Below are 15072 nucleotides of genomic sequence, written 5' to 3'. Positions count from 1 at the left end.
AGGAGGCCAAGATTGGAGAAACGCATCCATGGCCAGGGCCTCCGGATCCGGACGTCAACTGTAGAACCGGAGAACCTGAGCGTTGAGGCGAGAGGCAAACAAGTTGAGGTGACAACCTCCCCAACTCCTGGACAACATGCGAAAGATGCGAGGATGAAGCTTCCAGTCGCTGTAATCTCTCAGATGACGAGAGTTCCAGTCCGCAATCCGATTGTCGCGGCCCGGCAAGTATTCTGCAGTAACTATGATCTGACGTTGTAGACAAAGATGCCAGAAGTCTCTCGCAATCTCCGCCAGAAGTCTGGACTTGGTACCCCCCAGTTTGTTGACATAACGCACCGCCGAGATATTGTCCATTCTGAGAAGAATGCAACAATTAGTCTTGTGAGGAGACAGACACCGAATCGCAAAAGAGCCCGCCAGAAGCTCCAGGCAATTGATGTGAAGTGACAACTCTTCCTGAGACCATCGACCTCACGTCGCAACCGGACCGCACCGGGCTCCCCAACCCCAAAGGCTGGCATCGGATTCGATCACTACATCCGGGGTCCTCCCGAACAACGCCCGGCCGTTCCAAGACTCCATGTGGTCCAACCACCACAACATCTCTGCTCTGGCATCTTCCGAAAGAGGAACGTGATCCGAATACCGAAGACCCTTCTGCAGATGTCTGATCTTGAGACGCTGCAATGCGCGGTAATGCAACGGACCCGGAAAAATCGCTTGAATCGAAGAGGACAGAAGGCCTACTATTCGAGCCACTGATCGCAAGGAGACAGTCGGTTGAGCTAGGAGCAATCTCAAGTCCCTCTTGATGGACCTAATCTTCTGACCTGGTAAGAGAAGTTGACATGAGGCCGAATCTATTCGAAAGCCAAGGAAATCCATTGATTGAAACGGAACAAAGTCGGACTTCTGTGGATTCACTAGAAAACCTAGAGATTGTAATAGATCTATAGACCACTGCAAGTGAGACTGTAGAAAAAGTGGGCACTGTGCCAAAATGAGTACATCGTCCAGGTAAACTATTAAGCGAACCCCGCGCAACCTCAAAGATTCCATCAGTGGACGAAGAAGCTTCGTGAAGCACCACGGAGCTGATGAAAGGCCGAATGGAAGGACCTTGTACTCATACCAGGTCCTGAGCCACTGAAACTGCAGGTAAGGATGATGAGGTTCGTAAATAGGGACCGATAGATAAGCATCCTTCAGATCCAGGCGCACCATCCAGTCGCCCTCCTGAAGCAGGTCCCTCAGAAGATGGATACCTTCCATTTTGAAATGACGGTACACCACTCCGCTGTTGAATTCTTTTAAATTGAGGACCAATCGTTACCCTCCTCCCTTCTTCTCCACAAAAAACACATTGCTGACAAAGCCTTGCGGGTGAGGCGTCGTGGAGACGATGGCCCCTTTGGCCAGAAGAGAAACGACCTCTGCGGAGATGAAGTCCCGATCTTGTTGGAAAAAAAAAAAAGAGGTTGAGGCCGATGACGTTGGTGAGGGTGCGTGTAAAATTCTATTTTGTAACCCTGCACCGTCTCCAACACCCAGGCATCGCTCGAGATTAACCGCCAATTTGGGAGACAAAATTGCAGTCTGCCCCCCAAAACCAAATCTGAAGCTAGAATCAAGCTCACCTGAGGTTGAGGAATCCTGACGTCCTCACTGGTTACCGTTGTAACCTCTTTTCTTGTATAGTCCTCTGCCTTTCCGGGAGGGATAGAAAGTGGACTTTCCAGAGGAGTAATCCTGGCTACTTGTCTGGGACTTGAAACCTCTCTGAGTGGTTTGATCGGAGCCACGGCCGATCGAGCATCCCCTTCGTCCGGCCCTGCCAAAAACAGGGCGAAAAGCCCGACGCAAGTTGGTTTGGGCTTTATCCAAACCACTGAAAGTGGCTACAAACTTAGTGAGCTCTTTAAGAAACGGGGAACCGAACAACAAACCCTGGGCTTGAGGCCCTGACTCGGAAGAAGCCAAGTCCGTGAGTTTGGGATCTAATTTCATCAGGATTGAGCAGCGACGCTCAGATGACAAAGCACAGTTTGCATTTCCCAGGATGCCAATCGCACGCTGCGACCATTGCACCAATTCGTCCGGATCAAGCAATGCACCTGATTCTTTGGCCCGAAAGCTCAAATCAAGAATCTTAGTAAGGGGACACAGGTGATCCAGCATCTTGTCCTGGCAGGACCGCCAGGATCGGTCTATACCTTTCTTCGGGTCTTTGGAATACTTTTTCATATAAGTGACCATGGTCGGGTCCACTTCCGGTGTGTCAGCAAGCTTATCTGCGAGGTCCTGGCGCGGACACTCAGTGCAAACGCGCACGCACATCCTTCTCAAAAGGTTGGCGTATATGGCTTTGGTTATAGTCCGCCACCTCAGGGGAGGGCAACCAGGACGAAGAATTTGGGTGAATAATATCGGTTGGGTCAAATGTAAGTACCTGGGGCGTTGAGGTGGCATCCACAAAATGCTCTTTACAAGACTTATTCGAAGGTGGCGGCTTCGTAGGCTCGGAGGAGGAAGAGGATGATGAGGAGCCATCATCTGAATCAGTAATTGGAGTGGAAAGGCCAGACGCAGCTGACTTTTTGGATGGAGGCGCGGAAGACAGAGTCTTGGCCAATTTTGCAAAGTCCGAATGGTGAGGGTTCCTGTGAGACTTCTTAGAGCGTTTAGAAGGAGGCAACCAACCCTGTTGAGCAGCGTAATCCGACAAATGTCTTTTCAAAGGGGAAATTGCCTGAAAGAGAGCTTGCCCCATATAGTCATCTACAGAACCAGAGGCCTTGTCCTCCTCGTAATAGTAACCCTCTTCCTCATAAAAGTCTCTCATGGCGCCAAAGTCTGCCTTGTAAATGCCCACAATGAGGAAGACAATTGTTCTTTAAATAGCCAAGGCAAATTAAGGGGGAGTGGGACCCCAAATGCAAGCCAGTTAAATTAGCAGGTCAAGAAACCTGACAAAAATAAAGGCAATATATACAGTGGAGGGAGGGCTTGCAAAGAGTAACCCACTCTAGGCAGAGCCTATGCATATATAACAACCCCACTTATCTCCATAAATGGGGCGTACGTGAAGGCAAAACTGGCGACAGGCAGTGGGCAATAGCTGTGAGGCAGACGCAGCTTTTTTAGTCGTGCTCCGTGACAGGAACGGCAGCAGATGTCAATAAAGCTGTCACGCATGCGCGCTGACAGCAGCCTGCCCAGAAGAGAGACGCACTAACGAAGCGCGCGGTCTCCCTGCCTTCCGTCTCCCGCTCCACTTGAAAGAAAAGTGGCGCAGCAACAGCGCGCCGACAACCGGGAGGTGAACACACGCTCCCCAACGGAAAACAGCACCGAAGCAAGGCACAGAGCGGCTGAAGCCGAAACGGTACAAAGAGCCGGTATTTAACAGCGCAAAGCGCGGCCAGAAGCAACAAAGCCTATATAATCAAAAACAACTTTCAAAGCATAAGAAAGAAACGTGCACTTAACTGGCTGCGGTAGCAGCAAAGAAAGAGGAAGTTGTGACCTCTATGACCCTTTATATACTGTTATGTACTCTATGGTTACCCAGGTTCATGGGTATTGTAGTTTCGTTTTTCTTTAGTGTGTGCTGATTGGCTGCTGTTTATTTCAGTAAAGAAATAGAGAAAGCATAATCGGAGCCTCCTGTAGTGTCCTGCTGGACACATTCTAGTTGTTGTCATGTAAACCTACACTTTACACCCACCCACCACTGATGTCACGAGTCACGTGACACAGTTAATAAATAGGGCGGAGCGCACGTGCTCTTGGCCAGTTTTACTAACCCACTACTTAGTGTCTGCGTCCCTCATTGCAGCTCCATGTGGGCCTAAGGCCCAACACGACAGTGGCGACGAGGTCGCTGTACCCCGGCGTGCTACAGCCCAAGAAGAAGGGGGAGAAAATAATGCCCGCCTAAGGGCACCCCCTACAACGATCAGCGCCGGCCGGCCGCCCGAGAGGCCCGCTGGGCGTGTGCTGGGCCCCAGGCCGACAGGTTCATGAGGAGGTGACCGGGAGCCCACCCCGTACCTCTCGAGCCTGCCTTGGGAGTACCACGAAAGAGCTTAGCAGACCGACCGGAGCCCACCCGCGTTGGCCGCAACAGCCTAGCTCCCACTGATGAGGAGGCTGAGCGGAGCCCACCCGCATCGGCCGCAACCAGGCCGCAACTGACTGCCCCCACCGCGCGGTGACCAACGCAGAGCACACCCGCGTGGAGAATATGGCCAACAGGCCGGAGGTGAGTCCAAGTGCGAGAGGAGGCCCCAAGCGATAAGGCCGTCTGGAGCTCACCCCGGTTACAAGGCCGACAGCACACTGCCCAAAGAAACTTTAGTGCACAAGCGGAGCCTACCCGCGGACACTCAAAGCAGCGTCATCACCTCGAGTACACAAGCGGAGCCCACCAGCGGCCACTCTGAGCAGCATCATCACCTCCCCACCCCGCGCAGCGTGAAGCATGAAAGAAACTGCAGCGGGGTGGGAGGAGAACCGAGTGAGAGAGCTAGCCTGCGGCCGATCGAGAGGGAGACGCTACCACTCCCCACCCCGTGAGGGAGAACAGCTTGGCCCCAAACGGAGTAGACAGACTCCGACAGCAGCACCGACGCCCCCACCCCCGCGCAGTGTGTGAGCTAAGAGCTGCTGCGGGCGGGAGGAGTCAGCGTGTGGCCGACAGCCGACTGGAGCGGCGAAAGCAAAGTGCCCACTGATGCGGGAAACTTCGTAAGTGAAAGGCTGGCCACCGCAGCACCTCCCCAAAACCCTGTCCGCCTGGCACCAGATGAAACATAGCCGGTGGAGAGGGAAACAGCCGCACTGAGGATAACTGCAAAGCTTTCAACGCTACAGCAGTTACTCTACTCACCTGAAAATATCCTGTGAGGCAGTCCTGAACAGAAAGAGCATATGATACGGACCGGAGCCATCTCAGCCTGGCAAGCAGCCACAGCATCTCCACTGCAGAACAATTCCCAGCTCCGACCAAGACGGCTGCAATTTGCACCGCAGTGCCACCCGGTGGCCATCTGTGGTATTGCAGCCACACCACTCTAATAAACTTCAGAGGAACGCCTGCAGTAACAGTATACAAACTTTGTCAAGCAAGGAAAATTCCAAACCCCGTCTTTTACCGAAGCACTGGCACTGATGGGGCCCAGTCCCAGTATTAACGCTAGGTGGAAATACATGTCTAAGCCCACACTGGCACAAGCAGCAGCCACGTCATCCTAACCCAAAGGAAACCACGCAGTGCCCCCAGCTCCCACAAACTGGCCAAGGACAGACAGTAGAGAGCATGCTGCAAGGACGAGAGCCCACCAACACTGCACACGGCCTAACATCTGCATCCTCACCCCAGCATGGTTTCACAGTGGCAGCAAGCAGCCATCCAACACCTAAAGTGACACCCTCTGTGCATCACTCACTTCACTGACAGACTCCCTCTGAAGTGCACGGCAGGGACAGCAAGCTGGCTCCCAGTACCACAGAGGAAACACGAGAAGGCCCTTTGCCAACTGTCATCCCGGAAGGAGACGCCACAATGACAGCAGCACCATCTTTGTTCAAGGGGAACTGAGGCTTCAAACCACAGCCAGCGCAAGAACTCCAGCTGCCCTGCAAGAGAAAGGTGCATGAGAAGCCTACAGTATCGGTCCCTACACAGCAAGATGGCAAGTCCCAAAGAGTGCAGCCATCAGCACGCGGAAAAGGAAGACCAGAAGAGGTCAACAGAGCGGTTACGTAACCCTCCTGAAGCACTACACAGACACTAAAGCCTGTACCCCCACACGGGAACGCCAGCGGAAGTCACAGGAGCGGTGGCGCAACCCTCCGGACACAGTGAAGCACCCCAAAAGCGCGCTAAAGCATTGCAACGGGAAAGAACAGTGATCACACAGATCACCGGAAGCATCCAAGAAAACCGCGTACTCAAAGGACACGCCAAGCCAGAAGCGCGCAGGAGGTCGCGCCTGTGAACCTGACTGAACAGTCAGCACCCAGGAAAACCTCTCCACACAGAAACACTGCTGAACGCAGGTCGGAGAGCACACACGTCTCCACCGCCACAGCGAAGCCTTACAGTAGGCCGAAGACCACCCACGGTGTCCTCCCTCACACTGCCTTAAGACTGAGTCAGCCACGACCCAAGACCGGCAAGAGAGGAGTCTCACACCCCACGTGGCAGGCCGTCACAGCACCATGTGCTCCAACAACCAGCGACACAAGACCGAACGTCACGTCGCCCAGCAAGTAAGAAACACGTCACCAAGTGACTAGTCCAGACAAGCATGCCAGAACAAAGACAGAAGCCGGCGCCACGACAGCGCCGCCTCGAGGTCCAAATGCAACGCCCTCGAAGAAAAGAAGAGTGACAGCTCTGTCACCCCAAAGACCGGACGAGCACAGGTGGACTGAACAAGCCAACAAAGGGAGAAGACCGAGGACTCGCAGCCAGCCAAGAAGCACACCCTGACACACCAGACAGGCACCAAGGTGGACCGACGTCCCAGGATACAGCCCCATGGATGAACCAAACATAAGCCGCAGCAAGTTCAGTCCACGTCTCATCCCAACGCTTCCCCAGGCGACCGTCCATCCCCGAGCGTCGGCAGTCTGAGTCAGTCAGCATCCCTGCTCTCGTCCGCAGATGCCAAGGGTGAAAATCAGCGTTGAGCGGCCGCTCTCTCATCGCCTCAAGATGGAGTCGGCAACGGTCCCACAACAGGCAAGAGAGGAACCGAACACTCTACGTGTCAAGCCGCCACCTAAGGTCAACATCAACAAAGCGGAGGCACATGGCTGCCAAATCTCTCCAGACATCCAACTCTCCCAGCAAGTCCCCAACACCTATCATCCCGAGTCTCTACATGGCTGGCAACCACCATCACCCCATCAATCAGCACCTGAGCCAATCAACACCACTGCCAGCGACCGGCAGTGTGGACTGGCAAGAAGTTCAAGGAGTTCTAGTAAGACGAGGTCCGCGACCAAGGAACCAACGAACTTCGACACCCTTAAGAACCAGAAATATAACCATTAACAGGAGAAGGTCGCGGCGACTGGTCCAGTCACAGAGTGGAAAGAAGACAGTGTCCTAGAGCCAGGACAAGACCAGAGGGAAACGGGAGGAGTGCACGCCGCTCGGAGAAGCCTGGTTAGGAGGACAAGAGCAGCGAGATGACCAGACCACACAGCGAAAAGGAAAACAGAGTAGAAGGGCTCGACGCCATGAAGGAAAGAGAAGAAGAAAGGAGTCAAGTGGCACGACGCCATCAAGAACAGCAACATCCAGAAAGGTGAGGAGAGGTGTGACAAGTCTGCACACCCACCAGAAGAGAAGGGGACACAGACCACAACATCGAATACAAGGGCCTACAAGTCCAGAGGAACATCGGTAGCACTAGGTGAAGAACAGACCTCTACCTACAAGTCCTCTGACAACCCGTCGACTGCAGAAATGAACAGGCTGGACCATTGGCAACACCCACCTTTGTGATTGAGCGGAAGTCTGGACGGGGAGAACGCTCAGACGCCCAGCAGAGGGAGAACTGACCACCCCACACCAGCCTGTGGATATCCAAGGGGCAAAGGCCTCAGGGACACCGGTGGCAGAGGGTCCCGACACGAGAGATGGATCCGTCGCCGTCTACCCTGCACGTCCCAGGAAAATGGGGAACTTGTGCGCAAAGGAAAGAGTCAACAGCCACCCTCCAGGTGGAGCTACGGATGCATGGTAGTAATCTCATCGCCTCTTACATTCACACCGGCTTGTGGAGTTGGAGCAACGCTGCAGAGAACACCCTGCCCAGCGGAAACCTGAAGAAGAGGGCCTCCGGGACATCTCGTGGCAGGAGAACACCCTCGAGAGGGGCGTCCCAGTGAGAAGGATGCCTTTCAACCACTCACTCCTTTGCAATGTGGAGCCAAGCTGCCTACAGTGAAGAAACCCGACGGACTAGTAAAAGACAACCTCCATCAAGTCTACCTTCTGGTCATCCTGTTCGGCGTCACCCCAGATCAAGCTCTCAACTGACTGAAGAACACACTGCCATGGCGCAAGTCCAGAAGAGCACGCCCACCGAGGACCAGGACGTCTAGCCCAAGAGAACGAACATTTCAGCTGGAAATTTCCACCGTCGTCATCTAGCAAGCAGCTGAAGAGACTCTTTCTAAAATTATGATTTTGCATATTTTGTGTTTTTCCTCCCACAGGTTCAGACTTTTGTTTTGTCTCAACTTTTATTAAGTTGGGGAGGAATGTAGTGTCCTGCTGGACACGTTCTAGTTGTTGTGTCATGTAAACCTACACTTTACACCCACCCACCACTGATGTCACGAGTCACGTGACACAGTTAATAAATAGGGCGGAGCGCACGTGCTCTTGGCCAGTTTTACTAACCCACTACTTAGTGTCTGCGTCCCTCATTGCAGCTCCATGTGGGCCTAAGGCCCAACACGACACCTCCGTCCTGACATAGAATTATTTCCCGCATCTGGGCAAAGAAAGAGGACACAAGATGGTATTTTAGGAGTTATATAGGACTGTGGGCTACATGATTGATGCATGTGACTGTGGTTATCATGGGAAATGTAGTGTTGTAAATTTCAACTTGTGATTGGCTGCAAGAGAAGCATAGTCCTCGTTTCCATGTCCTTAATTGAATTAAATTCTCATCGTGAATGCTAGTAGTGTTTTTTTACCCAGCACTTAAATTGGGAAACTAACATTGGTGCTGGGAACTTTATTGGTTTGCAACCACACCCTCTGTGCTTTCGAAAATTGCGAGTATCGTGGGAATAAAATGAAGCGCCTGGTGTAGCAATGGGTAGGGAAGAAAGACTATGGGCGACGAGGGTGTTTTGGAAGAGGTAATACATCCTTGCGGCAGATATAGAACAAATGGCATTAGGATTGGAAGAGAGTCAGATTGTGGATAAAAACATCCAGAGAGCAGTGATAAAGGTGCAATGGACAAAAAACTTGGGGCCGGGAAACGTTATAGGACGAGACGGAGGACTGGACGAGGTAAACTGCTTAAGTGTTATAAATAAATTATCGAAGTTTAAAAAAGGATAGGCACATTTGGCTTAGCGTTATAGTTAGAAACTTCAGTGTCTGTCTACCGCTGCGATTATGAGAGCTCTGTTAAAACATCAGCTAATGTAGTGCGTCAGTTTAGGATGCTCGCCGCGCTCTGTGAGCCTGTTCAAAAAGAGTTTCTGTATACACGCGCTTGTGTCTGGTTTTCTACTTCAATGGGAACGTTAGTCATCCAGAACAGGGCTTGCGACGCCCAACGGCGGCTGCAAGACTCGTTCCCATTCCAAGATGGCCGCCGTGTTTTTCAGTCTTGTTCCATTTTCTGAAGAAGGGTCGCGTGCGCGCTACAGGAATTAGTTTCTGAGCCGGGTTCTGGGGTTGCAGTCATCACGGTCATGGTGTCTTCCTGCGGGAGGCTTTCCGCGCGGGGCCTGCTGGGAGCTGTGGCCCGGCTCTGGGGCGGTAGGTCTGATAGTGAGAACAGGATGGGGCGTGACTTGTGCTTCTGCACCCCAATTTCAGGGATCCGTGGGGTTAGTATATATTACCAAACACATATGGGGAGAACTGTTTGTTTGCCCTTCGCACAGATTACTCTCTTAAAGATCTGACAGACAGTCCACTCATAGCTGTCAAAGGACGGTTTGCTATTGGGGGACATTATTGTTTTGTGGGCGTTCTTACGAGTAACGTTTCAGGACCTGTGACGTTTCAATTTGAGCGTATCAAATTAGTTATTGTTGCATTGTTCACCATCACTTAAGGTCCACAAGAGGCAGCATCATGTAAAGTTTTAGTTCGTCCTTACGCCTGAACCCGCACATATTTGCTGACATCCAACTACTTCCTGTTCTGACCTTCCAGAGTTACATTAGAATGTTAGAATGTAGGGTGTTTTGGATGCAGCGTACACCATTTTTTATTTATATATATATATATATATATATATATATATATATATATATATATATATATATATATATATATATATAGCTTCCTTAATCCTTGCATCTGTAAATGTATCACTTTATCTAACCATTCGTTATCATTCTTCATCATGTTCTCTCCCTTTACTTTCCTCCCTTCTCATAACTCCTTTCACAACGCAATTATATTCGAAGTCCATACCGAGTTATGGATGATTTGAGTAATTTTGCTACTTTGTGCCCCTTATTACTCTCATCAAAATATTTCTTATGTTCTTTATGTGTCATTTAAATCCTCTCTTTCTCTAAAGACCATTGTCAGATTTGAGCTTGTAACTAGGACAACATTCAGGCTTTGGAAATCCTCTTTTCATGATCTCAAAAGGCGTCACTCCTGTAGCTTTGCAATTTGCAGTCCTGTGTGACCGTACTGTCCTTAATTTGCAGCTCCTAATCAGGTTTATAATTCATCAGCACCAAAGAGACCATAGTTCAACCTTTCCACCATCCAATTATCACTAGGATTGTATATGGTAGTGGTTCTCACCAATCTTGCTCTAATACTTCTTCTATTTAAGTGAATCAAATTGAACACCATGATCTCTTAGAAATATAAATGTCACTGTATTCTTAAAACAACTTTATCAATGAATTCTAAAACCTTGTCCGTATGCACCTTTAAACTATAGGCACACCTGACCATATCCTATACTTGTTACTGTCACCCAACTCTCCGAAGGCTCTCTTGGTTGTTCATTTTAACACACTTCTGGATTCAATGTTCTTAAAGTTTTGTCAGACTCTTGCTTTCTCTTGATCCTGCTATCTATAGCTGGCCACCAATACAAATTCTTCATACTCTTCGTTTTTACAATTCGTTAGTTACCATTGTGTCACTGTATCATTCCCCTTTCTTGAAAAGATTTTCAACATCTTATCAATTAGAATTCTCTTCTAACCTCCTAGTAAGGTTTCATATTCATGTCTAAAATCTATGTAATCAGCCATCTATGCATAGTTTACTACTTAATTTAATAGACACTGCCTTTTCCACACTGCTCCAGCTTAATATCTGGCATCCGACTGTCATTTAGAAAAGCTATTTGACAGTATTCACAGTCGTTTCCATCACAGTGTAGCATTTGGGTAGGCATTCTAGACGGAAAGTCAACTACCACGTTCTTCTTCACTGGTATGTAGACAATTTTATGCATAAAATCTTGTATATGCACAGCCATCCAGGTTGTTGTTCAGGATGCATTTAAAATGCCTTATGTGCTAAAAATGTATGTTCACAAAATGTGACCAGAGCGCACTAAATTAACTTCTTGTAGTGACTAATTGACTATTGTCCATGTCTTGTTTTCACACATGTAGCGCAAGATAGGTGAGGAAACCTTGTTTTGTAGTGTTTATAATTTGACCTGGCTTTTTTGCATGGCATGAGAGCGGGAGCCTACTGGCCCATTCACCCAAAGTTCTATTGCTCATGGTGATCCTCGAATCCCCGTGCCAAGATCCAGTGTGCTTGGGCATGTGCATGTTTGCTAGTGGATTGATATGCAGTACATGGATGTAAGAATGAACCAGAGTGACTCCGGGTTGTGTACAAGATAGAGGTTAGGCTGCTTTACCAGACAGTGGAAGTGTATTGCTGACATTCGTGAGTCTTGAGTTGAGAGAGCCCAGACACTGATGTAGAGAAAAAGGAAGCAGACTTCCATTTAGAAATCCAGTTAGGGCTTGTCTGATACAGTGGTTTGCTGAATTGTCTTCCTGAAATGCCATTAGTTGGATGGTAGATGTAAAGGGTGTTACTGGTTGAGTGCGTTACAGGGTGTAAACGCATCCTTGTGATTGGGCACGACCGTTGGGTTCGTCATGTAAAGACAGACTCCATTGTTGGTTGTGATAATCAATTTATTTGATCAAAGATTTATCATTTTCTTTAGTTGTAACAATTCATAGAAATGGATTTTCCAAAATGTTTTTAAGTTCGATCCAGAACCATCCTTAAAGGTTATGTTCAATCGTGCTCCGATGCATTTCGGGCAGGGATTGCCCTTTCTCAAGGAGCTCTGTGAACACAATAGTACGCATTTACTATTCAAAACATAGCTCAAATAGGATAATAAATCAATCACTTAAAATTGCCTCAATGTGCAGCAGCCTGGTCCTCCGAGGTAAACAACCTTGATTTGGAGTCCAGTCTGAAGGAAGAAGTGCTGCTTGTCCTGGGATCCAAGGCCCCCTACTTGAGCTAGAAGGAAAGGAAAGTGCCAAGCCTGCAAGAGGAGCGTATCATTGGAAGTGGCTGGCCCAATTGACAGTTTTGCAGAGGGTCCATCCAACAGACACTTGGAATATGGGTGAACCCACCCATGGTATCCAAACATTATTATAGTGTGTAGTATTTTGCTTGTTGTCTACCAAAGTACTTGTCTTCTGTAAAGAGAAAAACTGAGCTTGAAGATTATCTTATTGCACTGCTTGGGGTAGTGTTGAATGCTGAGCATGAGTAACCCCCATACAAACCTCCCTGAAAAGTTTGTGTCTGATCGCCATTGCTACCACTGAGTCAAGTGCAGAAAAGGTTGTATTTGGTCTAGTTTTCCGAGACCTATTAGGAGAGGCCCCGGCACAGCAGAGGCATATACCCTAAGTTCGCACAGATCTTGCCTAAATAGCGCTTGCCTGTCCCTTGGCCTGCTGAATGGGTCACATACAACCCTTTAAGAATTTGAGTGGAAGAAAATTCATAACACTTTCTCTGTCTTTACCATCACATTATGCCCGAACAGCTCCTTAGCATTTATTACTCGCATTTGTGGCAGTGATACTTCTGTGCTTCGGAATCAAAATAGTTGTATTGAATATATCAAATGTGAAGTGTTGTGAATCCCTTTGATACTCTTTACTCCATGCATTGTCCATGTTTTTTCTTACTGTTTCTTGAAGTTTTACTGGGGAAATTTGTGACCACCTTCTGTAAAATTCTGCTAACTCGAAACATGAAGTTACATGCTGTAGGAAAGTAGGATCTGCTTTCATGGGTACCCCCACTTTTTGCCTGGTGTCAGTGTAGTTTGACTGTAGTTTGCTGGGATCCTGCTAATCAGGACCCCAGCATCTCTGCTCTCTCTCCCAAAATGGCTTTGGTGAGTACTTTTCTACCTTCAAAATAGGCTACTGGAGTACCCTTGTAAATCCTTAGTATATGGTACTAAGGTACCCTGGGCATTGGTACACCAGGGGCCTCTCATGGACTGTAGCATGTATTGTGCCACCCATGGGAGTCCACTTAAACTCAGACTACAGGCCTCCCATTGCAGCCTGTGTGAGGTGGGGTTTGCAACTCTCACAACCGATATGTTTCCTTATATCTGAGCTCACTACACTTAAAACGTAGAAGTCACCCCATGGAAGGCCATTCAGTCCTGAGCGCAGGGTGCTTGGTTATAAGTGTGAGTGTGCCCTGCATAAAGAGGATACACCTACAAACCCCAATGTCGATTCTCCAGGCTTCGAAAGTGCAGTCAGTCATTTTAAGAGATATAGTAGACTTCAGTTATTACAAGATGTCTAACTATATATTGGCTGCGCGGTACCTGGTCATGTTTGGTATCAAACATGTTGGAATCAAACCCCAACACAGATTCCGGGGTCAGGGAACACTCTTGTGACACTAGGAACGTGAGCAAGATTGTCCCTCCTTACCAGGAAGGTCATGACATTCTCAAGTGGATCACTGCTCTAGAGAGGGCCTGTAAGGTACAGAAAGTGTCTTGGGGGCAGTGGGCAGCTATCCCGTGGCTTTCCTTTACAAATAAAGGAAGTGACAAACTCTTAAATGTGAGGGAAACAGATACAGATAATTACCAAGTCTTGAAGAGTGCACTTCTAGATGAGGCTGAGTTAACTGAGCAATACAGAATTAAATCTAGAGACAAATAGAAGACACACAATCAAGATTGTAGATTTTATTGATAGTGCTATTGCGGCACTGGAAAGCTGGCTCCATGGGAGTAAGGTACATGATTATGAAGAACTGTACAATTTACTTATGATGGACCACATCCTTAATACCTGGAAGAATCCGCAACTACACTAGTACCTTGTGGACTCAGATCTTACCTCTCCCCAATAATTGGGAAAGAAGGCAGACAAATGGGTTTACTCCAGGATACAACAAAAGTCTCATGGTGTTAGTGACCAGAAGAAACTTCCTCGAAGTCCCATGAGAAAGGTGGGCAGAGATCTAAAGAAAAGAGTCTTCAGAAGGTCCCCAAAAATCTTCCCCTGGAGGTGGGTCCCGAACCTCTTCATCCTCTGGTAAGAAACATTGGTTCTATTTATGTAAGAAAAAAGGCCATGGGACAAAGGATTTCAGTTGCCCTAAGTCTAGAACCACCACTACTACTACTACTAACGGGGTTTAGTAGTAGTAGTAATGCGCCTAGCGTTAGCACTGGTAGTAGTACACCCAAGAATATAGCTGGGTTCACCTTGGGCACTGAGGTGTGTCCTAGCCTAGTCAGAACACCCACTCAGGTTGTCCTATTCTGTGATGGTGGCATTGAGCATGTCATTCTTGTTGTAAGTCCCACTAACTTGGGCAAATACAGACAACACTCTCATAAAAAGTTAAGATGCTGAAGGTTACAGGAACACAGGTGTCAGTTGTCACTAGGGTGGCAGATAATCATGTGTCTCCGAAACGGATTCTCCTTGATCGGATTTACCAAGTGACCAATGCTAACAATGTCAGTACAGATCATCCCATGGCAGTTGTCAATCTCAGCTGGGAGGGGTAACTGGCCCTAAAAGACTTGTAGCCTCCTCTGACCTACCTGTAGAATGTCTCCTGGGCAATGATTTGGACACTTCAGCCTGGTCTGAAGTGGAGTCTAGGACCCATGCAGAAATGCTGGGTATTTCAGCCAGTGTCTTTGCTGTTACTACGGCTCAGGCCAAAAAAGGAAGACACTGAAGGAGCCCTGGATCCTGAAAAAAATGGACCAGCCAGCTCCCAAGAGCAGGAGCAGGATGGGTAAATATTTATATTCCTCATAGACT

General features: G+C 48.7%; 1 protein-coding gene across 6 annotated transcripts in view; it reads left to right on the top strand.

Moving 5' to 3' along the window:
* LOC147684688 (hydroxyacylglutathione hydrolase, mitochondrial) overlaps positions 1-15072 on the top strand; it is a 699222-nt gene that overhangs the window by 155974 nt on the left and 528176 nt on the right. The window contains exon 1 of one of the 6 annotated variants that reach the window (XM_086940522.1): positions 8657-9055. The exons of 3 other annotated variants lie outside the window; for them this stretch is intronic. In XM_086940522.1, coding sequence (XP_086796648.1) covers positions 8998-9055 — 58 coding nt within the window. In that variant the 5' untranslated portion in view covers positions 8657-8997. Of the gene's footprint in view, positions 1-8656; positions 9056-9347; positions 9604-15072 lie in introns of those variants that run through there. 2 more of the 6 variants (XM_086940521.1, XM_086940525.1) reach the window with 2 other exon arrangements.

The sequence above is a fragment of the Lissotriton vulgaris genome, chromosome 10 (assembly GCF_964263255.1).
Source record: "Lissotriton vulgaris chromosome 10, aLisVul1.2, whole genome shotgun sequence".
Classification (NCBI taxonomy): Eukaryota; Metazoa; Chordata; class Amphibia; order Caudata; family Salamandridae; genus Lissotriton; species Lissotriton vulgaris.
Note: the sequence above shows the minus strand (reverse complement) of the source record. Positions and strands in the feature narration are given on the sequence as shown.